At 41.9% G+C, this 25865-nt stretch overlaps 1 protein-coding gene across 1 annotated transcript in view; it reads right to left on the reverse strand.

Annotated features, from left to right (window-relative positions):
- The window catches only part of LOC124616150 (trichohyalin-like), a 470869-nt gene that overhangs the window by 103145 nt on the left and 341859 nt on the right, over nucleotides 1–25865 (reverse strand). The window contains exons 9-13 of the mRNA XM_047144429.1: nucleotides 25538–25690; nucleotides 23445–23633; nucleotides 22515–22654; nucleotides 20171–22421; nucleotides 9067–9324 (exon numbers count right to left, since the gene is read on the reverse strand). Coding sequence (XP_047000385.1) covers nucleotides 9067–9324; nucleotides 20171–22421; nucleotides 22515–22654; nucleotides 23445–23633; nucleotides 25538–25690 — 2991 coding nt within the window. The remainder of the gene's footprint in view (nucleotides 1–9066; nucleotides 9325–20170; nucleotides 22422–22514; nucleotides 22655–23444; nucleotides 23634–25537; nucleotides 25691–25865) is intronic.

A 25865-nucleotide genomic window follows, 5' to 3' on the forward strand; every position in this document is an offset into this window, starting at 1 on the left:
AACAATAAAAGACTAGTATACTCTACATGGTTTGTGTGTGTGTGTGTGTGTGTGTGTGTGTGTGTGTGTGTGTGTGTGTGTGTCTGTTTTTGTGTTTGTGTTTGTGTGGAGGGAGAGGGAGAGTGAATGATTCACAGGTTTAATAACTGAGTGACTGTACCATTTTTGAGAATATTCTAATTAATTTTATCTCAAATGCAGCTACAGCTTTTATTTTAATCATAATTTGACTGACATCATATTCTATGGGTAAAGACACACTGATTGTCAGGCCAGTTAAAACATCTTTAATTCCAATAAATATTGAAGAAATGAGCTTGCAAAAAAGGACAGTTGTAAAAACATGACATCCAACATAACAAAGCCAAGCCAAGCCAAGCCAAGAAACTCCATGTCTGTTATTGTCATTCCAGGTTCTGTTAGAATTAGGTTTAGGGTAGCTCAGAAATGAAATGATATAATCAAATGGCATTACTGGATAAGAGATCCCTTATGGGGCTGTTTGGCTACCTGATGCAAGTCTTGCTATTTGACACCACTTTGGTGATTTGTGCATCAATGAAGATGAACACAAACACCCAGTCACTGAGTGAAGAAAACCACTGACCTACCCAGGAATCCAACCCAGGAACACCTGATCTAGAGGCAGCTATGCTAACCACAAGACCATGAGCTGCAGACTATTTTACCTCAATAACAGCCATTATTAATCATTACTGCACCAGAAATTTCATTTTTAATAGTTTGTAGTATGATTAAGTTCCAGACAGTGCTCAACAATGATTGATTTAGTTGCCTGTCTCAGTGGTGTGTGCCTCTGATGTTCATGGCATCTGATGCCCACTGCCCTAGTTCTTTGGCCAGTGTACAGCATGCCACATTGGCAAGGTATATTATAAATTCCTGATTTTCATATAGTAAAGTCATCTTTCACATTTCCCAATAGTCTTCTTATTTTGGAAGGTGGACAGAACATGCACTTTATGTTATGCTTCTTGAGAATCCTGCCAATCTTGCCAGAAATAGGTTCCTCATAAGGTAGGTAAACCACAATCTTTACTTCATCTTCTTTTTTTTCTATTTTGTGGCAGAGCGGCTGGTTGAAAGGCCTTCTGTAACCACTTTTGCAAAAGACAGAGTAGATTCTGTATTTCTGATGTCACACTAACTTGGTCTATTGACCAATGAGTTTAGAACTCCATTCTCCTGAGCTGGGTGATGACAAGCTTACAGGTCTAAACCAGAGTGTATTGTTTTACAACACACCTTGTGGTGACACAAGCCATGTGTTCTCCTTTTAACAAATACACCCATGGAAATAGCAGCTGTTCCATGGTGAACTTCATATTTGGACCATGTGAGTTGAGAGTTCCAGAAACTCACTGATCCCCTCCCAGACATGAGGCCAGATCACAAAGGTATCATCAACATATCTGAAGAAGCACGTGAGTTTGTATCTAGCTGTCTCTAATGCTTCCTCCTCAAATTTCTTCTTGAGTATATTGACAACCAGTGGAGACAGGGAGCTGTTACACAGCCATTCCTACTGTCTACTCATAATCTTCACCCCCACATAGAAAAAATGTAGAAGTCAGTATATGTCTGAACACGTCCATCAGAACAATGTCAAATTTCTCTGCAATCAGTTCTAATGAGACTTTCAGTGATATCTTAGGAAACATGAAGACCACATCAAAACTGACCAGTTCTTTGGATATGTAGTTGCTTGTGACATTGCAAAAAGTCCTCTGAGTTGTGGAAGTGGTGAATACACAGCAGTTTCTTCAAATACTTAGCTGCTCAGTACATTTATGTGCCAATGCTGCAGACAGTGGGTGTAGTGGCATACCCCCTTTGTGTTCTTTTGGCAGTCCATGGAGTCTATGTGGAACTGATGAACTAGATCATAGCTGTTTGATGGCGTTGTCATGCATGCCTGTTGCCTTCAAGAAAGCACCGGCCTTTTTGTCCACTCTGTCCATAGGGTCTTATTCCAAAAGTTGGTATGCTGTGCCTTCCAGAAGTTGACAAACTTCCTCTTAATTCTCAGTCTGCTGCATAATGATTGTGGACTTCCCTTTGTCTGCTGAAAAAAACACAATGTTGTTGTCTTCCCAGAGCTTCTGTTCCAGACTCTTGTTACTGGAAATGATTGATTTTGGAGGTTCTGTCTTGGTGACTGCCCTGCAGTGCTCCCGACAGATTTTTTGTGCTGCATTTGGTGGAAGTGCATTGGCTACATGGTCCACTGAACCAATTAAACTTGAAATCGGCACATTCCTGGGGGTAGTTGTAAAGTTGAGGCCACAGCTCAGTACCTTCAAAGTAGTGTAATCAAACTGCTTACCACTAAGGTTAATCACAGTGCAAGTATCCTCCATGTGCTGTGCTTTCTTACTCATGTGGTCAAACTCAGACTGGCACAATGAGACATTCTTCCCGGTGCACTCTGCTAGGGACCATTGGGCACTGTCTTCCCACCCTCAATCTTTCCCTGCTATGGAGGCTGCCCTGTACAGGTGAAGGTGTATAACTCCCATGCCAGCACATCTAGCCTGTGACACATATCTCAAATCCCTTCCCTGACTACTACCATGCTCATCTGATGTTTTATCTTGTTCATCACTTTGGAGTTGATGTGATGTTAGATGCTGGTGAAACCTCGTACTGCATCTCCATCTTGACATCTCAGCATGGAAGCTGAGAGAACTTAGCATCCTCCCTTTCCTTTGTCAAAGCTTGTCCAGCTTCTTGATATATTGGTACCCTACTAGCATGATACTTCCTTCAACATTGGCATATTCTTTGACCAAACCTCCATGCAGGGCTGCCAAAGAAATTACATAAAAACCATATTGTCTTTCCTCTGACACCATTACAGCCAGACTGTGTTGTGTTTACATTTTTTAGTGATCATTCAAAATGTTTAAGACAATCTCTGAGTCCACCAACTGTGAAGTGCATTCTATAATACAGTTTTGAATGCAAAGAATACTAAGACAGCTGAAATATTCATCATTAGCTTTTAGAGATTTAAGGTGAAAATGTTGTGACTGATGGAAAAGTGAGAAAGTGAGTGAGTAAGTTCAGTGATAGATAAACCAGTATTGGTGTTGAAGCATGGTGTGTGCACCCTTCTGTTGTCAAAGGTGGTTTAGCTCAGAAAGCGAATGAGAAAATTCCTGAAAAGATGGCTCACAATAAGAATGCTTTGTGATGAGTTTCCACAAATTGCAAAAACTGATTTGCATTTGATTGTCACAAATCCCTTAAATTTTCGCAAACCGTGTTCCCGTTGGGTTCCAAAAATGCTTACGGATGTCCACAAAATATAGTGACCTGGCAGTACTTTGCCATTTCTTACGCAATACGGTGACAGGGGAGATGATTTCTTAAACAGAAATCTGAGTGGTGTGAGTTTATCATGTCACTCTAGAATAAAAACAAACGTCAGTGGTTTGGAAGCACTCAAATAACCACAAAAAAACAAAAGTTTGGACCAACATTGTCAGCAAAAAAATCGCATGTGCTGTGTTCTGGGAGAGACGGGGAATTTTGCTTGTTGAGTTCCTTCACTGAGGTGAGACCATAAATATGGTATGGTACTGTGATACATTCATAAAACTCCAACATAAATTCAAAACAGAAGGCATGAAATGCTGAGTCAAGAATGTATAACAACAAAAGCAATCAATTATTGACAAAATTATTTAACTGGATAGATAAAAAATCTACTCACCAAGCGGTGGCAAAACTCACACATAAAAGACGGTTGTAATTGGCAAGCTTTCGGTGCTAGTGGCTGCTTCTTCAGGCAGAAGGGTTGAAGGGGAAGAAAGAAGGGTGAAGGAAAAGGACTGGAGAGGTCTAGGGAAAGGGGTAGTTTTTTGGACAGTCACCCAGGACCACAGGTCAGGGGAGACTTACCTTACGAGCTGAAAAGGAAAGACTGATTGTTGGGGACTGCATTGGATGACATGTGAAGACCTGAGAGCTTAAAGGTGGAAGACAGGGTAATATGTAAACAGAGATTGCTGCTTAAACATCATGCGTGAGTTATTAAGAGTGAAAAGCTAAATGCACTGTACGTAACAGAGGTGGGGGAGGGGGGTTGTTGTTGTTGTTGTTGTTGTTGTTGTTGTGGTCTTCAGTCCTGAGACTGGTTTGATGCAGCTCTCCATGCTACCCTATCCTGTGCAAGTTTCTTCATCTCCCAGTACCTACTGCAACCTGCATCCTTCTTAATCTGCTTAGTGTATTCATCTTTTGGTCTCCCTCTACGATTTCTACCCTCCACGCTGCCCTCCAATACTAAATTTGTGATCCCTTCATGCCTCACAACATGTCCTACCAACCGATCCCTTCTTCTAGTCAAGTTGTGCCACAAACTTCTCTTCTCCCCAATCCTATTCAATACCTCCTCATTAGTTATGTGATCTACCCATCTAATTTTCACCATTCCTCTGCAGCACCACATTTCGAAAGCTTCTATTCTCTTCTTGTCCAAACTATTTATCGTCCATGTTTCACTTCCATACATGGCTACACTCCATACAAACACTTTCAGAAATGACTTCCTGACACTTAAATCTATACTCGATGTTAACAAATTTCTCTTCTTCAGAAACGCTTTCCTTGCCATTGCCAGTCTACATTTTATATCCTCTCTACTTCGACCATCATCAGTTATTTTGCTCCCCAAATAGCAAAACCCCTTTACTACTTTAAGTGTCTCATTTTCTAATCTAATTCCCGTAGCATCACCCGATTTAACTCGACTACCTTCCATTATCCTTGTTTTGCTTTTGTTGATGTTCATCTTATATCCTCCTTTCAAGACACTATCCATGCTGTTCAACTGCTCTTCCAAGTCCTTTGCTGTATCTGACAGAATTACAATGTCATCGGTGAACCTCAAAGTTTTTATTTCTTCTTCATGGATTTTAATACCTACTCCGAATTTTTATTTTGTTTCCTTCACTGCTTGCTCAGTATACAGATTGAATAACATTGGGGAGAGGCTACAACCCTGTCTCACTCCCTTCCCAACCACTGCTTCCCTTTCATGTCCCTCGACTCTTATAACTGCCATCTGGTTTCTGTACAAATTATAGATAGCCTTTTGCTCCCTGTATTTTACCCCACCACTTTCAAAATTTGAAAGAGAGTGTTCCAGTCAACATTGTCAAAAGCTTTCTCTAAATCTACAAATGCTAGGAATGTAGTTTTGCCTTTCTTTAATCTAGCTTCTAAGATAAGTCGTAGGGTCAGTATTGCCTCACGTGTTCCAATATTTCTACGAAATCCAAACTGATCTTCCCCAAGATCGGCTTCTACTAGTTTTTCCATTCCTCTGTAAAGAATTCGCGTTAGTATTTTGCAGCTGTGACTTATTAAACTGATAGTTCGGTAATTTTCACATCTGTCAACACCTGCTTTCTTTGGGATTGGAATTATTATATTCTTCTTGAAGTCTGAGAGTATTTCGCCTGTCTCATACATCTTGCTCACCAGATGGTAGCATTTTGTCAGGACTGGCTCTCCCAAGGCTGTCAGTAGTTTTAATGGAATGTTGTCTACTCCTGGGGCCTTGTTTCGACTAGGGTCTTCCAGTGCTCTGTCAAACTCTTTATGCAGTATCATATCTCCCATTTCATCTTCATCTACATCCTCTTCCATTTCCATAATATTGTCCTCAAGTACATCACCCTTGCATAGACCCTCTATATACTCCTTCCACCTTTCTGCTTTCCCTTCTTTGCTTAGAACTGGGTTTCCATCTGAGCTCTTGATATTCATACAAGTGGCTCTATTTTCTCCAAGGTCTCTTTAACTTTCCTGTAGGCAGTATCTATCTTACCCCTAGTGAGATAAGCTTCTACATCCTTACATTTGTCCTCTAGCCATTCCTGCTTAGCCATTTTGCACTTCCTGTTGATCTCATTTTTTAGACGTTTGTATTCCTTTTTGCCTGCTTCATTTACTGCATTTTTATATTTTCTCCTTTCATCAGTTAAAATCAATATTTCTTCTGTCACCCAAGGATTTCTAGTAGCCCTCATCTTTTTACCTACTTGATCCTTTGCTGCCTTCACTACTTCATCCCTCAGAGCTATCTATTCTTCTTCTGCTGTATTTCTTTCCCCAATTCCTGTCAATTGTTCCCTTATACTCTCCCTGAAACTTTTTACAACCTCTGGTTTAGTCAGTTTATCCAGGTCCCAACTCCTTAAATTTCCACCTTTTTGCAGTTTCTTCAGTTTTAATCTACAGTTCATAACCAATAGCTTGTGGTCAGAGTCCACATCTGCCTCTGGAAATGTCTTACAATTTAAAACCTGGTTCCTAAATCTCTGTCTTACCATTATATAATCTATCTGATACCTTCTAGTATCTCCAGGCTTCTTCCATGTATACAACCTTCTTTTATGATTCTTGAACCAAGTGTTAGCTATGATTTAGTTGTGCTCTGTGCAAATTTCTACCAGGCGGCTTCCTCTTTCGTTTCTTACCCCCAATCCATATTCACCTACTACGTTTCCTTCTCTCCCTTTTTCCTACTACCGAATTCCAGTCACCCATGACTATTAAATTTTTGTCTCCCTTCACTATCTGAATAATTTCTTTTATTTCATCATACATTTCTTCAATTTCTTCGTCATCTGCAGAGCTAGTTGGCATATAAACTTGTACTACTGTAGTAGGTGTGGGCTTTGTATCTATCTTGGTCACAATAATGCATTCACTGTGCTGTTTGTAGTAGTTTACCCGCACTCCTATTTTTTTATTCATTATTAAACCTACTCCTGCATTACCCCTACTTGATCTTGTATTTACAACCCTGTAATCACCTGACCAGAAGTCTTGTTCCTCCTGCCACCGAACTTCACTGATTCCCACTGTATCTATCTTTAACCTATCCATTTCCCTTTTTAAATTTTCTAACCTGCCTGCCTGATTAAGGGATCTGACATTCCACGTTCCGACCCATAGAATGCCAGTTTTCTTTCTCCTGATAACAACGTCCTCCTCAGTAGTCCCCGCCCGGAGATCCAAATGGGGGACTATTTTACCTGCAGGGCGGTGAGTGTTTGGGTGTCTCCCACTGTAGGCAGTGTTCAGAGATTCCCGATTCACCTCCCTGACCGGAATCCTCTTTTCTTTCCCTTTTACTCTGTTTTTACCCCTTCTTTTTAAGGCTTGGTTCGTTTTTCTATTCCCATACGTACTTTCTGCATTATAGCAGTTGTACCTTTTAAGTCACAGGTGGTCTTGCCTATGCTGTTTCAGCATAGTGTTGGGTTCGTTCTCTTGCCACCTTCCCTCATTTGTTTTTACTAATGACAACGTGACTGCCCTTTTACGTTTCCCCTTTATCCGTTTTATTTTTCTGACTATACTGAGATGTCCCGTTAGCAGAATGGAGTCTATTTGAAACAAGGGACTGATGACCTTGCCGTTTGGTCCCTTTAACCTCAAACAACCAACCAACCAAACAACCAACTATTTTACCTCTGGAATATTTTACCCAAGAGGACGCCATCACCATTTAACCATACAGTAAAGCTGCATGACCTCGGAAAAAATTACGGCTGTAGTTTCCCCTTGCTTTCAGCCGTTCGCAGTACCAGCACAGCAAAGCTGTTTTGGTTAATGTTACAAGGTCATATCAGTCAGTCATCCCGACTGTTACCCCTGCAACTACTGAAAAGGCTGCTGCCCCGCTTCAGGAACCACATGTTTGTCTGGCCTCTCAACAGATACCCCTCCGTTGTGGTTGCACCTACGGTACGGCAATCTGTATCGCTGAGGCACGCAAGCCTCCCCACCAACGGCAAGGTCCGTATGGTTCATGGAGGAGGGGGGGGAAGTTGGTGAAAATATATGGGAAGGACAATGAAATGTGTCTAGTCCTTCCCGTCTATTTTTCACCACCAGGAAAGACAATGAAATGTGTCTTGTCTTTCCCGTCTATTTTTCACCACTACCCTCCCACTTCTGTTGTGTACAATGCACTTAGCTTTTCACTCTTATTAACTCATGCTTGATGTTTAAGCAGTAATCTCTGTCTGTATATTACTCTGTCTTCCACCTTTAATTTCTCAGGTTTTGACGTGTTGTCCAATGCAGTTCCCTACAATCAGTCTTTCCTTCTCATCCTGTACAATAAGTCTCCCCTGATCTGCGGTTATGAGTGACTTTCCCAAAATCTACCCTTTTCCCTAGACTTCTCCAGTCCTTTCCCATCACCCTTCTTCCTTCCCCTTCAACTCTTCTGCCTGAAGAAGGAGCCACTGGTTCCAAAAGCTTGCCAATTACAACAGTCTTTTATGTGTGTCTTCCGCCACCACATGGTGAGTATATTTTTTATCTATCCAATTAAATAATTCAGTCAAGGTTGTGTTGTTTCATGACAGTGCACATCCCCATTTTTATGGTATCACTCAAAACCATATTCAACAATTTGGTTGAGAGCAGTTCGATAACCTGCCACACAGCCATGATCTTGCACCTTCTGACTACCACTTATTCTTGAACTTGAAGCATGATAGTGGAGCATGGTGCTTTGACAGTGAAGTCAGTGTGAAAAGCAGTGTTCAGCAGCAGCTGTCTTCACTGGCAGCATCTTTCTGTGAAGATGGCATAGAAAAGTTTGTTTCCTGCTATGACAAATGTTGGTCCAATGGTGGCAATTAGTTAGGAAAATAATTTATGCCCTCATGCCTTGTATTATTGTATACTTTCACTTTCACGTGTGTCACTTTTTGCTATTAATTATGATACATATGGTGTGTGTGTGTGTGTGTGTTGTGTGTGTGTGTGTGTGTGTGTGTGTGTGTGTGTGTGTGTGTGTGTGCACGCACATTTGTGCACATGCATGCACTCATGCCCACATACATTTATATATACTGGCAGAGTCATAATTTAGAGTGAAAACTGACATGGATGAAAGCATAAAATAACAAAAGGAAAAATATTCCAGTGTATATGGTTACATGAAGGAGCCATTGGCAAGATATATATGCCAGAATGAGACAAATCAGTAGAATTGTGGAAGTAACATACCTTCTGAAGCTGTGCCTCCAGCTGATCAAGTTTTTCTTTCCTTTTCTTCAGTTTCTGATCTGCATCTGCTATAGATTTTTCTTTTTCTTCTAATTGCCTACTTTTACTATCTAAGCCTCTCTTGTGCTCCTCTAATTGTCTCCTCTGCTCTTCTAGTTGTTTCTTCTGCTCTTCTAATTGCATTCTAAGGGCGGTAGCTTCTTCTCCAGCTCTCGCTGCGCCATTCGCTAGTTTCTTGTTCGCTTCTTGAAGATCCAGCTGAAACGAAAGTGGCACATACTGCTGCAGTATAAAAATACATCCAATCTTCAGTTTTCATTTTTATGTTTAAAAATATCTTATCCTAAGAGTGGAGCAAACACTGGCCATTAGTTGGAGGCTGTATTGTAGTTTACAATACAACTCATGGCTTATGCCTTATTAAAAGAAAACCAACAAGGAAAAAATACTTAACCTAATTTGAAGTAGTATTATGACAACTGAAAATCAGTTACAACAGGAAGCAATTGAGAACTATGGACCACAGGAATGATACTGCACAACACAGCACTTTTTAAATAGTAGTATCAACACATATGCGAGCAAGCATGAGCAAGCATGTGCAAGCATGTGCACACACATACACACACGCCTTTGTGCACTTATTATTTATATTATCTGTGTAATGTGACAACTGTAATTAGAAATTCTAAAAATTCAGTTCTGCTGTGAAAAGTTTTACTGATTATTTTTCAATGATACAGTTGCATCATTATATCATTACATCAATTCAGACATATTTTTTCCATGAATATAACAGTTGTTGGGATATGAATGAGGAAAGATAATCAGTCAGCATATGGTAGAGATATTGAGTACTGGATATTCAAATAAACAAGAACTTGAACATAGTAGCTCAGTTTATGAACTCGCATGTTTCTTCAGGGAACACACATTAACAAAGCAACATTGTCCCAGTGCAGTGGCCCAATAGTGCTGAGACAATGTAATTGTGTTTATAGATATGCTTTAAGGATGAATTCAAGTTGTAAACTGATTTCTGTGTGTGGATTCTTGTTTGTGTCCCCAACTGCTTAAAACCTGCACTGTGTCATGAAAGGTGATCTTTCATAGCCTTTCAATAAGATATGTATCCACAAACTATTGTACAGCACAAGAGTAATTTCTCAAGTAAGGCAGCTCATTATAATTCTTTTGATCTCATTGGAAATTACAATATTTGAATGTTTAATGATATCTCAGTTATATATTTTAAGGATGCTAACAGTGTACATACTGATATATTAAAAACACTAAGCCCTTTTCATACATTCATTCATCAAGCACTGTAGAGTCCATCAAGGAGGAAAACCTTGAAGGGTTTGGAATGAGTTAAGCTACACATTAACAAAAGAGAAGCAACTCCACAGAATAGCATTCTTCATATTACTGTACACTCCATCCTATGAATTAAATGCAGTAGGGTGGAAAAATGCCTCAAATTGAAAATTAAAATCGTTACTAGGGAATTTAAACAAATATCATCTGAGGATTATCAAGATGCAGACCCATGGGCTACATAAAATTGCACAGTTGCCAAAAAATGGTGTACTTGATGGAAATGACAGAAAATGAGTAATCTGTGTCTTACTCGATTACTAATGTCCGTCCAAGGAAACAAAAAATAATTTGAAGCAATAGAGTCAGATTCTCTAGAAGCAAAGGGACTGATCAAGTTCATGAAATGCTTGCACAATCAGTAGCAAGTAAAAGAAAGAAGGAAGATTTAGCTTTCAAATCCTCAGATAATGAGGTCATTGGAACAGGGCAATGAGTCTCAGTATGAAGTGGCAACTGTAAACCTCATGATGTGAGTAAAAATAGATAAATGTTAGTGCTTAAAGGAAAAAAAATTACTTAGAAAGAGCATAACAAGCTAAGGGCACCACCATAAGAATAGGAGACACCAAAAAATGAGATACAATAAAGATAGTACACAGATTACTGACAATGAGACAAGATAAGAAAATTTGAGAAAGGAGGGGGCAGTAAGTAAGTCATGAAGGGGGATATTGTGTGTTGTTCATCATTTGATCAGCTTCCTCCCTAAAAATTGGTTACTTTTTATCCAAATCACATGCAGAAGGCAAATGTATTGCATTTGGCTCTATGGAGCATCTATTAAAAGTAAATGAACAGCACATGGTTTTCAACAATGTTTGTAGCAGTTCTACATTAATTGAAACATCAATATTTCAATAAGGCATTAGCAGCAAATAAAACAAAAACGAAAACATTCAGCATAATTTCGTCATAGATATCATTGCATGAAGAGAAGACAGTCCTGTGCCAACTAGACACAGGTTCTTTCCATATGATGGAGCAAAAAAGGAGATAACTGATTAGCATTTAATTGAGTCCAGTAACAGTTTTCAGGTATTATTCACAGTGGATCCAGAACATTTAAATAAGATAAAATTTTAGTGCAAATTTTGAGTGTCTGACAAGAAATATTTGTGGAAGATAGAACTCTTGATTATTGATCAATTTAATGTCCTATAAAGATGAAGGGATGGGATTTGAGATAAAGGCACAGATGTAGAGGCTGAATCAGTATCCTCTTATCAATCCACAACTACAGTTTTTCAGCCCATTTACAACTGCTGTATGAAGAAAAGGGTAAGTTTATATTGTGGTAGTATTGAAACATGTAGCAAATAGTGTTTCCACTCTTTCTGCTTGTATGAAGGTTTTCTTCCATAGCAATATTTATGAATTTATGGAATCATATGTGAGTGAGCATATCTGACTGCTTTTTGTTACATCTCACTGTGTCAACTCAAGATAAGACTCAGGCTTCATTTGATCAGGCCTCTATGGTCATTAAATGAGCTATAAGTTACAGGCTATTTTTTAGGGTTTTTAGACCATTGTTTTTGCCTTAAGTTACCAAATATTTTTATGGAGAAGGTAGCCAGTGTCATCAAAGACTAGAGAGATAATTTAGATATTAGCTTTCATTAGCAGATTTATTCTGCTGCTGCTGGTGATGGAGGTTATACTGACACACCTGTTAAGTGATGGACTGTGTGTGTGTGTGTGTGTGTGTGTGTGTGTGTGTGTGTGTGTTCAACAACTTCTGAATAGAGCAGAGTCAGGTAGCAGTAAACAGTTTACTGAAACTCATTCCAAAAAATACCTTACATTAGGGTCATTGATGAAAATATAAAAATTACTGTTCCAATGACCTCATTATCCCAGGATTTGAAAGCAAAATCTTCCTTCTTTCCTTTAATTGCTACTGATTGTGCAAGCATTTCATGAACTTGATCAGTTCCTTTGCTTCTAGAGAATCTGACTCTATTGCTTCAAATTATTTTTTGTTTCCTTCACCCCTCTTCCTTCCCCTTCAAACCTTCTGCGTGAAGAAGTAGCCACTGGTTTGAGAAGCTTACCCAATTATAACCTTTAAGTGTGTGTTCTGCTGCCACTTGGTAAGTAGATTTTTTATCTGTCCAATTTCATTAAAATATTGTATTTGCATGAAGTGTACTATACTGAGGTGACAAAAAACATGGGATACCTCCTAATATCACATCAGACATTCCTTTTGCCTGGCGTAGTGCAGCAGTTCGACATGGAATGGACTCAACAAGTCATCGGAAGCCCCTGCAGAATTATTAAGCTGCACTGTCTCTATAGCTGCCATTTTTATTTTTATTTATTTACACGTCAAGTTCTGTGGGACCAAATTAAGGAGGAAATCTCCAATGTCATGGAACATGTCAGTACATGAAATTACAACATAAAAGTAATAAGAGATAAAATAAATGTTTATGAACTTAAAAAAAGTCAGTCCATAAGTTTAAGTAAAAGCAATCAACAATACAATAAGAATCAGCTTAATTTTTCAAGGAACTCCTTAACAGAAAAGAAGGAGTGACCCATGAGGAAACTCTTCAGTTTTGATTTGAAAGCACGTGGATTACTGCTAAGATTTTTGAATTCAAGTGGTGGCTTATTGAAAATGGATGCAGCAGTACACTGCACACCTTTCTGCACAAGAGTTAAGGAAGTCCGATCCAAATGCAGGTTTGATTTCTGCAGAGTATTAATCATAATTGTGAAGATGTTGGCAGTGCAGGATTTTGTGCACGAACTGACCTCTCGATTATGTTCCATAAATGGGATTAATGTCGGGTAATCTGTGTGGCCCAATCATTTGCTCAAATTGTCCAAAAACGTTCTTAAAACCAGTCGCGAACAACTGTGGCCCAGTGATATGCCGCATTGTCATCCACAAACATGTTTTGGAACATTAAATCCAAGAATGGCTGCAAACGGACTCAAAATAGCCAAAAATAACCAGGAGCCAGTCCATTCTATGTAAACACAGACCACACCATTATGGAGCCACCACCAGCTTGCACAGTGTTTTGTTGACAACTTAGATCCATGACTTTGTGGAGTCCGTGCCACACTCAGGTCCTACCATCAGCTCTTACCAACTGAAATCGGGACTCATCTGACCAGGCCATGGTATTCCAGTTGTCTAGGGTCCAGCCGATACAGTCATTAGCCCATGAGAAGTGCCAGTCAGAGTGGCCAAGCGGTTCTAGGCACTACAGTCTGGAACCGCGTGACCGCTACGGTCGCAGGTTTGAATCCTCCCTCGGGCATGGATGTGTGTGGTGTCCTTAGGTTAGTTAGGTTTAAGTAGTTCTAAGTTCTAGGGGACTGATGACCTCAGAAGTTAAGTCCCATAGTACTCAGAGCCATTTGAACCATTTTTGAACCAGGAGAAGCACTGCAGGCTATATCTGTTGTCGGCAAAGGCACTCGCGTAGGTCATCTGCTGCCATGGGCCATTAATGTCAAATTTAACTGCATTGTCCTAACAGACATGTTCATCGTACATCCAATGTTGATTTTTTTAGTTATTTCATGAAGTGTTGCTTGTCTGTTAGCACTGACGACTCTATGTGAATGCTGCTGTTCTCAGTCATTAGCTGAAGGCCATTGACCACTGCATTCTCCGTGCTGAGAGATAGTGCCAGAGATTTGGTATTCTCAGCACACTCTTGTCACTGTGGGTCTCAGAATATTGAATTCCCCAATGATTTCCAAACCAGAATGTCCCATGCGTCTAATTCAAACTACCACTCCACAATCAAAGTTTGTTAATGCCCATGTGACCTTAATCACACTGGAAACCTTTTCACATGACTCACTTGCATACAAATGATGGCACTGCCAATGCACAGACCTTTTATAACTAGTGCACATGATACTACTGCGAACTGTGTATGTGCATATTGCTGTCCCATGACTTTTGTCATCTTAGTGTATATGCTTCGATATGCAAATGACTAGCACTTCATTGTAACCACACAAAATAAGCAGGAGTAATACCACCTACATTCTGTATGTGAGGAAACATTATGCATTGGGTTTCTCATTCCAAAATCACAGTTGAATGTTGTTTGTTTGTGAGAAGATAGTGCTATATCTCATGTAAAAAGGAGGAACATCTACCAGGACATAGAATTTGAAACCAGCTGGATGATAGCTTGTCAAGTCTATAGTTTAGTATTCCATGATGTTTATGCTTGCATTGGTTGTAAAACACTGAAAATAAATGTCAGCTTCTCATAAAAAACTACATAAAACTTGCAATAACTTTTTTGCATAAATGAAAGCTAAATTTAGCTGGAACTTAATGTGTTGTTGAAATGAATGAAATTATCAGCATATTTTGATGCATGTTCATGTGTTGACTTTAGGAGCTGTGGCAAATAACAGTTTTGTGATTTACTCCATCGCCTCACCTCAGATTGACTTTTGCATTCAGTTCATTCAAAACCCCAGAAAGCTATTTAATATGCCTTCTCAGTGCCTCTCATACAAGAAATAAGATGATGGGGCCATGTAGTTCACCAAGATTCATAACTCTACACATATCTGATATTGTATAAGCTCTCAAATTATCATCTCAACCAGAAAAGAGGTGATGTGTGTGTTTTAAAGGCTTGTTTTTAATACTCTGATGGCCATTACATCTACATTTACACTCCGCAAGCCACCCAACGGTGTGTGGCGGAGGGCACCTTACGTGCCACTGTCATTACCTCCCTTTTCTGTTCCAGTCGCGTATGGTTCGCGGGAAGAACGACTGTCTGAAAGCCTCCATGCGCATTCGAATCTCTCTAATTTTACATTCGTGATATCCTCAGGAGGTATAAGTAGGGGAAAGCAATATATTCAATACCTCATCCAGAAACGCACCCTCTCGAAACATGGTGAGCAAGCCACACCGCGATACAGAGCGCCTCTCTTGCAGAGTCTGCCACTTGAGTTTGCTACACATCTCCGTAACGCTATCATGGTTACCAAATAACCCTGTGACAAAACGCGCCGCTCTTCTTTGGATCTTCTCTATCTCCTCCGTCAACCCGATCTGGTACGGATCCCACACTGATGAGCAATACCCAATTATAGGTCGATCGAGTGTTTTGTAAGCCACCTCCTTTGTTGATGGACTACATTTTCTAAGGACTCTCCCAATGAATCTCAACCTAGTACCCGCCTTGCCAACAATTAATTTTATATGATCATTCCACTTCAAATCATTCCACATGCATACTCCCAGATATTTTACAGAAGTAACTGCTACCAGTGTTTGTTCCACTATCATATAATCATACAATAAAGGATCTTTCTTTCTATGTATTCGCAATACATTACATTTGTCTATGTTAAGGGTCAGTTGCCACTCCCTGCACCAAGTGCCTATCCACTGCAGATCTTCCTGCGTTTCGCTACAATTTTCTAATGCTGCAACTTCTCTGTGTACTACAGCATCATCTGCAAAAAGCTGCATGGAACTTCTGACACTATCTACTAGGTCATTTATATATATTGTGAAAAGCAATGGTCCCATAACACTCCCCTGTGGCACGCCAGTGGTTACTTTAATGTCTGTAGACGTCTCTCCATTGATAACAACATGCTGTGTTCTGTTTGCTAAAAACTCTTCATTAAAGCTGCAAAACACAAAGGATAGCAACTTACAAAATTTTATTTACTATGCATACGTAGTACAGCAGGAAAATTAAATTTATAGCTGATTTGAGTGAAAAGAGGGTGCAAAATTTAGTACACAGACCTGCCACCTCTGGTAGCAACAATGACTCATACCCTGTTGGGCACTGAGTCAAACCAGTTCGGATGACTGATATGGGTACATTACTTCATTCATATTGCTTAAACTCTGTGCCACAGTTCATCAATTTTAGTGGTATGACAGTCATGGCATGCCAGTGTCTAAGTAACCCATGACCAGATGTTTCCAGTGGGTATGAGTTTCAGAGTGTCTGATGGCGAGGGCAATAGTCAAACATCCTCTGTATCCATGTATGTCAAGACAGCACTGGCAACATGTAATCTTGCATTATCTTGTCAAAAGATAACATCATGGAGACCTCAAAGATAGGGCACATCTACTGGCCTTACCTGCCATAAATGTAATGACTGATGTCTCAAGCATTGTGTACCCAATGACAACCCTTACAGTCATGCCAGGCACTGGGCCCAAAAGACAGTGACAAATGCAATATGGCAACAGTCATTCTTCATGAAGAGTCTATACATGAATACATTCATTGTGATGCAGTATGCAGAATCATGAATCATCCGAAAAGATAACTCGATGGCACCGCTGTGTCCAGTGTTGTAGTTGGATGCATCACTGTCAGTGTATTTCTTTCTGCTGCTGAATGAAGGATACCTGCAACAATGGTCCCCTTGCTGACTGTGTTTGGTGCTCCAGACAATGTTGCACTGTCTGTGTGTATACTTGTCTCACTGCAAATAAGCCTACTTCCTAATCACTTATGTTACCCTACATATGGATGGGTGTGACCATTCCTCTCTTTCAACTATTTGACACAGGTTTCTATCCAAGGGTCAATTTTCTTTGTAAACAAACATTTAAAATTGACTTCAGCATTTCTGCTTTGACTCTGCTACCCTCCTCAATTTCATTTCCTACATCATCCTTGAATGTCTGAACACTAATATTGATGCCATTGACCGCCTTTACATACGACCAGAAGCCTTGGAAATTTGTAAGAAGTCTTTTGTTAAGTTTCTGCTATATTGGTAAATAAGTACTCTATTAGGTGCCCAGTACTTGATCAACTAGTCTCTTAAACTTGAGTCCCAGATCCTCTAGATGTTCCTTCCCAAAGTTAATGTTTCAATTTCCTTCCTAAGTTATTGCATGATTGCATCTTTGTCTTGTTTCCTGAATATGTAAATCTTTCTTCTAGTTTTAGCTGTCCTTGTACTTTGGTACTCATTATATCTATAACTGCCTTGATCTGCCAGGTTAGCCGAGAGCGCTAATGTGCTGCTTCCTGGACTCGGGTAGGTGCGCCAGCCCCGGATCAAATCCGCCCAGCAGATTAACGATGAGGACCAGTGTGCTGGCCAGCCTGGATGTGGTTTTAGGTGGTTTTCCATATCCCACTAGGTGAATACCAGGCTGGTCCCCACGTCCCACCTCAGTTACACGACTCGCAGACATTTGCAACACGTTCGGACTATTTCATGATTTACACTAGACGCAGACAGCTGAGGTACACTGATTCCATCCCAGGGGGTACAGGGTCGTGGCAGGAAGGGCATCCTTTTCCTTTTCCTGACAGCTAGGGGTGGGTCCATAGCCCCCATTCCCCTAGGTATGAGTGCCCTGAGTTTTTATGCTCATAGATGTTTTACTACCTTCCAAATAAAGGGATAAGAACATGGTATGATACATGTTATTTTAATGAACAGCTCTGACAAATTAAAATATGAACTTTTAAAACACAGTGTATTCCTGCTGTGTATTTGGTCCCTATTTAGGCGTTGTGTGTGCTCTTCACTAAAATAATATGTATCCTATTTCTGTGCTCCTAACTGCAAGGGAGTAGCATGGATATGAGGACAAGAACAACTACCAAATCTATGACAAACTGTTTGATGACTTAAAGAAAGTACTACAAAACCTAATATTCTTGATACTAAGACCTGACTAAAACATGACCCAATGAAGATTGCACTAACATGCTGAAATATGTCTTAGTAATAAGAAGATTAGTTGTGATGAGTCCAATTTTTATCGCACCTGCGTGCACGTGTACCACATACGCATCTCTGGAGTTGCTGCTTAAAGACAGTATATACAGCGCTTGTGAAAGCTGAGCATCATATTATGCTCCGATTTCCCTGCATCTTATTCAACACCCTAACAATCCAATTGCACCATGTAACCCACATACATAATAAATACATAACAATTATGAGCCATTACATACTTCAAACACTACCTCCTATTAGAATTAATCAGTGCAAAGTAATTTTTTTAACAAGTAAGTATTTACAGAAATTTTAAACTAATATTAAAATAAAAAGAAAATATGTACACTTTAAATTATATAAAGAAATTTTTAAAATCTACATACAAAATCAGAAAAATCAATATATGCTGTCTTTGACAAAAGAAGACTGTGTATTAATGCTTTTCCAAGAACTGAAGATTGGCTCACGATCAACAGAAACAAAAGCATAAAACAGATTTAATATCCTGGCCATCCCTTTAATGGGATAAATAAGTGTTAAGAGTAAGAAGAAGATGAACAGAAGATATACAGATGTTGTAAGGAAGGAAAAGTCACTTGGAAGCTTTCCTACTCCTCTTCCACATTTTGCTTAACCTTTTTACTTTTGGCTTACTACTTTTTATGCCCATCACAAAGTGTCTTGTCACTTTTAAAATTCTTGGATGTGACACTATCTGCATTTAATTTCTATAGCCTCTGTTCTTGTTGTTGCTGTTTAAATGAACATCAATTAAACACTCTTCCTTTGTCACAAAAGAAAAAAATTTTAGATCATTACAACTTATGGTAAGTGAGATGCAAGAACTACAAAGGAGTAAATTCCAGCTATACACATTCTGGCTTCTGACACATGTAACTAAAATGTAACATAAACATGAAAATGATATACAGTACAAAAACGAATGTACATCAATAGTAATGCATTCCAAAAATGTACAAAGGTTAAATTAGGTTCCAAATGAAGGCATGACCTATATACAACACACAATAAAAACTGAGAAGCGGACATCCATTACAATGGCATTTTCCAATACAAAGCTAAGTGCTATGTCTGAAAAATCATAAGAGACACTGAAAAGCAGCATATGAATCTGAAATTAAAAGAAACATAATCCTCTAACAGCATATCACAAACATAGCATTATCATCAGAGTAATGCCTGTCACACTTAAAGCTGTAAATCTCATCTATGTACAACATACGCAGATTTTTAAAAATATGTACAGTTATTTGAAAACATGCTCCACCCAGTAAAGAAAAGCTACCTTGAGGTAGTTTTGTTTGGAAAATAAATTGAAAGATACATGGACAGGAGCTTCAGACTTCACTGCATCAATAATACAAAACAAAAATTAATTTCTGAAACAGATAATACATACATAATGCTACATACCTGACAATCATTAAACAAGTGCAGGATTTGAATAAAAATAGTTACAGGAATATGCTCATAAGTCATAACAAAAATGAACAAGTGTGGGTTGGAGGATATGCCCAAAGAATACAGGTACAGTGTAGTAGCATGCCGAATTCTAACACTCAGCTTTCATAGTGTGCCAGTTGACTTTCAATAAATAAAATTAAGAAGCTCAGTAAATAAAATTAAATTGCTGTATACCCTGTCATAACGAATATGCCACACAACAGAAAGATGACTTTCAAAACAAGAAATGGGCACAAAAATGCACTGTTTTAGTAGCTGTGTAATATCTACTCATAAAAGAAGTACTGGTAACTTTTTAAGAGAAAGTTTATTCATTATGACAGGGTTCTTAATTCAGTAATGGTGGCAAGTCAATTATTTTGTTCATATCAAACTCAAATAAGGACACAAAATAAGCAAGCTCACAAAAAGTCCTCGAAATACGTCAGGCACACAGTCGAAAGAAATAATGTGATATAAATATGTACAGTGATGCAGAAAATAAACCTGTCACATTTTGGGCAATCCTCCAACTAACCTGGTTCTTCTCCAGCTCCTGAACTAGCATCTCCAACTGTGCCTGGAATCGTTCTCGCTCAACAGACGCGTTCTTCAGTTCCGCCTGCGACTTTTCGAGCTCTTTACGCAGTCTGTTCAGTTCCTCGGCAGCAGCCGGTGGCACCTGTTGTTGCTGCTGTTGTTGCATTTGGGCCATCTGTTGCTGTTGGGCATTCATCTGCCTCTCTACAGCCTGCACCCTTTTCTGCAGTTCGGCCACAGTCCTCTCCGCCCTATCGGCCCTGTCCCGTTCGGCCTCCACGGCACGGCGCCACTGACCGGTGTCCGCCTCTGCCTGCGAGCCCAGCTCCTGCAGGCGGCGGTCTGCCCGCTCCGCCCTCTGCCGCTCTCGGTCCCTTTCCCTCTGCAAGTTCTGCAGTTGTTGCTGAAGCTCCTGGACCTGCCGGTCTCTCCCTTCCAGCGATTCGGCATCTTGCGCCACCTTGCGGTGCTCGGTCTTCAGTCGACTGAGCTCCGACTCGGACTGCTGCAGCTCCTGCTGGAAGTTCATCAGCATGTCCTGTGACTTCTCCAGTTGCACCACTAACTGGTCTCTCTCGAGCGTGAGCTGTTTCACCTCGGACTCCATTTTCGCCATCTGTTTCTCTAACCTTTCTGCCTGCTTCTCGCGCTTCTCCAGTGCGGAATTCAACCTCTCCTTCTCCCTCGCAGCTTGTGCGAGCTCCTGCTGCATCTTGGAGGCATCCTCCTGCAAACGTCTGTCGGCATCCTGCCGAGTGCGCTGCTGCGCTTCCTGCATCTGATCGGCGGCCTTTCTCGCGCGGAGCAGGTCCGCCTGCAGTGCGTCCCTCTCCGCCTGCAGCTGAGCACGCTCGTCCGACGCCCGCTGCGCGTCCGCCTGCGCCCTCTCGAGCTTTTCGTGCAGACGACTGAGCTCCGTCGCCATTCGCTCAAACTCTATCCGCGCAGCCTCGTTGTTCTCCTGGTACTTGCCGAGGTGCAGCTGCGACTTCTCGAGCTCCCGCGCCAGGCGCTGCGCCTCGGCGTCGGAGTGTTCGCGCAGCTGCTGCGCCCTGGACAGGTCTGCCTGCGCCTGCTCCAGCCGCTCGCGGAGCTTGTCCACCTCGGCGGCGCCCGCCCTCTCCACCTCGGTGCGGCTCTTGTCGCCCACCGCCAACTGGCGCTCCTTCTGCGCCAATTCGGAGCGCAGCCGCTCGTTCTCCTTCTCCAGTGCTTCGGAGCGCATCTGGAGAGTCTCGTGTCGATCGCGCACTTTCTCGCACTCGATGTGCAACCGCTCTATCTCGCCCTGCTGTTTTTCCTGAGTCGCCGTCATTTTCATCGACTCGGCCTTGCCGAGCTCCAGCTCGAGTTGGAGCTCGTGCAGGCGCTCCTCCTGCTTCTCGTTGGCCACCAGCGCCCTCTGCATCTCCAGTTGGCTCGTGTCCAGCCGCTCGCGCAACTTCTCGCACTCTGCCTGCAGCCTACCAGTTTCTGCAGCCCACTTCTCCTGTTCGAATTGGTATTTACCTCTTACACCTTCCGCGCGCTCCAGCTCCATTCGCAGACGAACTGCCTCCTGCTCTGCCTTTCGCGCTCGCTCCAACTCACTGTTCGTCTTCTCGAGCCTATCCCGCAGCCGCTCTATTTCGGCCTTGAGGCGATCCTGCTCCTCCTTGGTCCTCTCCTGCGTGTCCTGGTACTTGCCCATCCTGGCAGCGTACCGCTCCGCTTCCTCGCGCAGCTGCTCTGCCTCGGTACGGTAGCGCTCCAGCTCCGACTGAGACTTTCGCAGCTCGGCCTGGGCCTTGTCGTGCTTGTCGTACATCTTCTCTAGCTCCACCTGCAGGCGGGCCATTTCCTCCTGGCTCTTTTCATTTGCAGCCTGTGCCTTTGCGCACTGCGTGTGCGCGCGCTCCAGTTCGAAACTGAGGCGCTCACTGTCCCCCTGGTACTTCTCGCGATCACTCTGCAGACGCCGCATCTCGATCTGCGTCTTTTCGTATCGCTCGCGCACCATGTCGAGGTCGACAGCCATGCGGTCTATCTCCTCTTTGAATTTCTCCTCATTCTCCTTAGTGCGGCCCAGCTGGAGCGCAGCTCGGTCGTACATCTCTTGGACCCGCTGCAGCTCGTCTTGTGTTTTGCGCTGATCTTCGCGCGACTTGGTAGCCAACAGCTGAGCCTTCTCCACCTCCATCTCGAGTCGGTCCTTCTCTGCCTCTGCTGCCTCCAGTTTGTTCTGCATTCGGTACACTTCGCCCTGCGACCTGTGTAACATATTGGTCATCAGTAAAATAAACAGATAAGCAAAAGTTCAGATTTAACTTGACAGTAGTACTACCAAATCGAATGTGAGATACCTATCGTATTTTTCGAGCATACGTTCGAACTCTTTGTTTGCGTTGTCTCTTTCCTCCATCGCTTTCTGTGACACTGTCTGCGACTTGTCCAACTTATCTTTCAATATTTCGATTTCCGTTAACGCGTCGTCTCGTTCCATCTGAAAAAAAGAGGAGCATATTCTTGTTTCCAGAATATTCACTATTACTTAATGTTACTCATGTTTGCTTTAATAATCAGTTAAAATATAGTGGCCGAAATAGTATCTGAATTTTTAAAAAAATGCAGCATTAAAAACTCTAGGCTGACTGCGCGACAAATTCTAACTTTGCCAGGCCAATGATCACTACGTTACTGTCCGACCTTCCACCATTACTACTGAGTAACTTCCTCGCGTGTCTATTAACTTCCAGCGCTGGTCACGGCCTGGAAACTATATCTTCCATTTATAGTTGTCAAAAATGAATCCTTCACCGCTTCAGACTTCCTCGCAGAGAGACACCGCAACAGAAAAATCAGCATTCCGTTTATTCTCAGTTTTATTTATTTTTATTGCCGCTGCTGCAATACTTTTAAATCCTAGTAACACTGCTAAATGAAAAGATTTGAAGGCATAATAACTGCTTAACAGAAAGAGAAAAGGTTTGTATCTAAACCGGGTACGCGTTCTTCCACAGTCCTTCAACTCAATTACGAAATGCGAAACAGAATAGACCTCTTTACTAACAAGTAAAAGACTATTGTACAAGGATATTTGCGGCCGCTAACTTGTCTCGAGCGAGCTTCCGCCAGTGTAAAATAACCTTACCAGCAGTGAAAATTCAGAGAAATAACACCTAAGTCGTCATCCTAAAACCCATAGACTTCACCGTATGAACAACTTGGCACACAATGGAGAAAATTCAAGCAATTGAAATACAGGATGATACAATACATTAAACTGACGGTACCTGAATTTTCTGATGCAACTGTTGCGCTTTGTCCCATCTTTCCTTGATCATATCCAGCTCCGTCTGCATGTTTTCGCGTTCCCTTTGCGCCTTGGATATTTGGCCCTGTTGGATCTCAACCCTTTCTTGGAGCTTTTCACATTCTTCAATGGCCCCGTCTTTCTCCTTCTGGAGTCTTGCCATCAACATCTGGACAGAAATTGATTTCATTAGAACAGTATTTTACAGTAAGATGAGAGATGATGACTAGCATAAAGACCAACTGGCAGTGGTGAATTACACATGAGTCTCTGTCGGTCCAGCTCTATCAAAGAAATCGCTATCTCACGAAAGATATATTACCTTCTGGACCAGCTTGTGAACTGTCGAAATACGAGCCTCCATATTTCTCACGCAGTGAGTTGTCAGTCTTAACCAGCTCGGCCCGAGAGGTCGCTGGGGATCATAGATACTACTGTTATACAGGTGATGCGGTCACAGGAGCAACACATGAAACGTTATGTGGGACATCCTCAAGCCCCTGCCCCCCTCATCCCCCGATACCGGAAATAACTAGGAGGTCCCGAATATAGTCAACTGGTTTGGCTTATTCGCTATCAGAGCAGGCCATATTCGTAGCCGGTATCAGCCGAGCGTGTCAAACGGGACACGCGACACTGCTAAGAACGTTTTCCCTGAGTGTTGGGGGAAGGGATGGATACGTCCCGTCGGTGAGCAGCCGTGATCTCCAATTGATTTCGGGGCGAACGGTTTCGTTACACGAAAATCTAAGACGCCGTGAGTTACGGCCCTGATAACACCAGGAAAAGAGCTTGGTTTTTCCAAATTAAAGGCACTGATGTACCTGCTCTCTTTTGCCCACTTTCTTTACATTTCTGGCACCGAGCTATTGGCTCACTGGCACTCTCCTTACTTAGCCGTTTCTGAATATGTATTTCCGTGGATTTTTACACGGGCTACATATTTGTGTAATCAAAGGTGCAGAATTTTTCCGACTGCCACTTTTTCTGTGAAATGGCTGTATCTGGGGCGAATTACAAAATGCGAACGACTCTAAGGGTCGTGCTTCGTTGACAGAGTTATAAAAACCCAGTCCGGTAAAGGTACAGATTTACATTGTTTAAATCTGCCACGAGTGCCTCGAGATTATTTTCATTGTAAGGACATCCCTTTCATATCTACCTTAGTGGTATGAAAAACTACCAGGTTATGCTGCAAACCCTGAACAGACAGTGAACTCGTACTCACAACAGCCAAGTTGCTATTACCTGTATTTATTAACAAATTCATGTATATACGAGTGTATGTATGTCTGTTCCGAATCTCCTCCACTTTTTGCCTGGGGTTAAGATGGATGTGTGGATGAAAACAGAGTGATGTGGGAGATGGAAGTAGGGGCAGATGAACAGAGAGATGGGGTAGAAATAGATGGAGAAGAGGGAGGAGATGGACAGAGAAGGGAGGAGGAAGAGATGGAAGGGAGGGGGGAGGAAGAGATGGACAGAGAGAATGGTGAGGAGGAGATGGACAGAGAGATGGGGGTGGGAAAGAGAAGGTAGACAGAGATATGGGGGAAGGAGGAGATACAGAGAGGGGGTAGGATGAGATGGACAGAGAGAAGGTAAGAGGATATGGACAGAAAAGGGGAGCAGGAGCTGGACAGAGAGAGGAAGGGAGATGAAGATGGACAGAGGGTGGCTGGAGGATAAGTTGGACACAGGGAGGAGAGAAGAGGAGATGGACAGATGGATGGGGGTGGACAGAGGGAGGGAGAAAGGGATGGACGGAGATGGTGGAAGAGGAGGTGGAAAAAGACGAGGGGAGGAGAAGATGGACAGAGAGAGGGGAGGGCATGGGATGGACAGAGAGAAGCGAGGTGACGTGATGGCCAGAGAGATTGAAGAGGATGAGGGGGAGAGGGACAAAGATGTGGTGAAAGGAGGAGATGGACAGCGAAAGGGCGTAGGAGGATATGGACAGAGACGGGGGAGGAGGAGACAGAGAGTGGAGGGGGAGATGTTTGCAATGTATGTGACATACATGCGAGCGAAGCCGCGGGTAAAATGCTTGTAAATTTAGCGGAGGTAGTGTACCTGAGCTTTCTCATACTTGTCCCTTAACCGGTCGACCTCCAACTGGACCGCCTCTCGCTCCTTCTGCAATCTCGTCGCTTGGCCTAGTGCCTTATCGAGCTGCGACTGTACGTTTTCAAAATCGTAGTTCTGCTTTTCCTTTTCCATCTGGAGCTGCAAAATAAATGTCACTATTAGCACTCTATAACTCGTTATAATCATTTATGAATATTTATCCAACCTGATCACAGCACGTGTTCAATGTATGAGGGATATTGATAACTTGGTAACTTTAGGAGGTATAGGATCAGTTTACTATTGTTCCATTCGGGTGACTGGTGAGTGGAGC

The sequence above is a fragment of the Schistocerca americana genome, chromosome 5 (genome assembly GCF_021461395.2).
Source record: "Schistocerca americana isolate TAMUIC-IGC-003095 chromosome 5, iqSchAmer2.1, whole genome shotgun sequence".
NCBI lineage: Eukaryota > Metazoa > Arthropoda > Insecta > Orthoptera > Acrididae > Schistocerca > Schistocerca americana.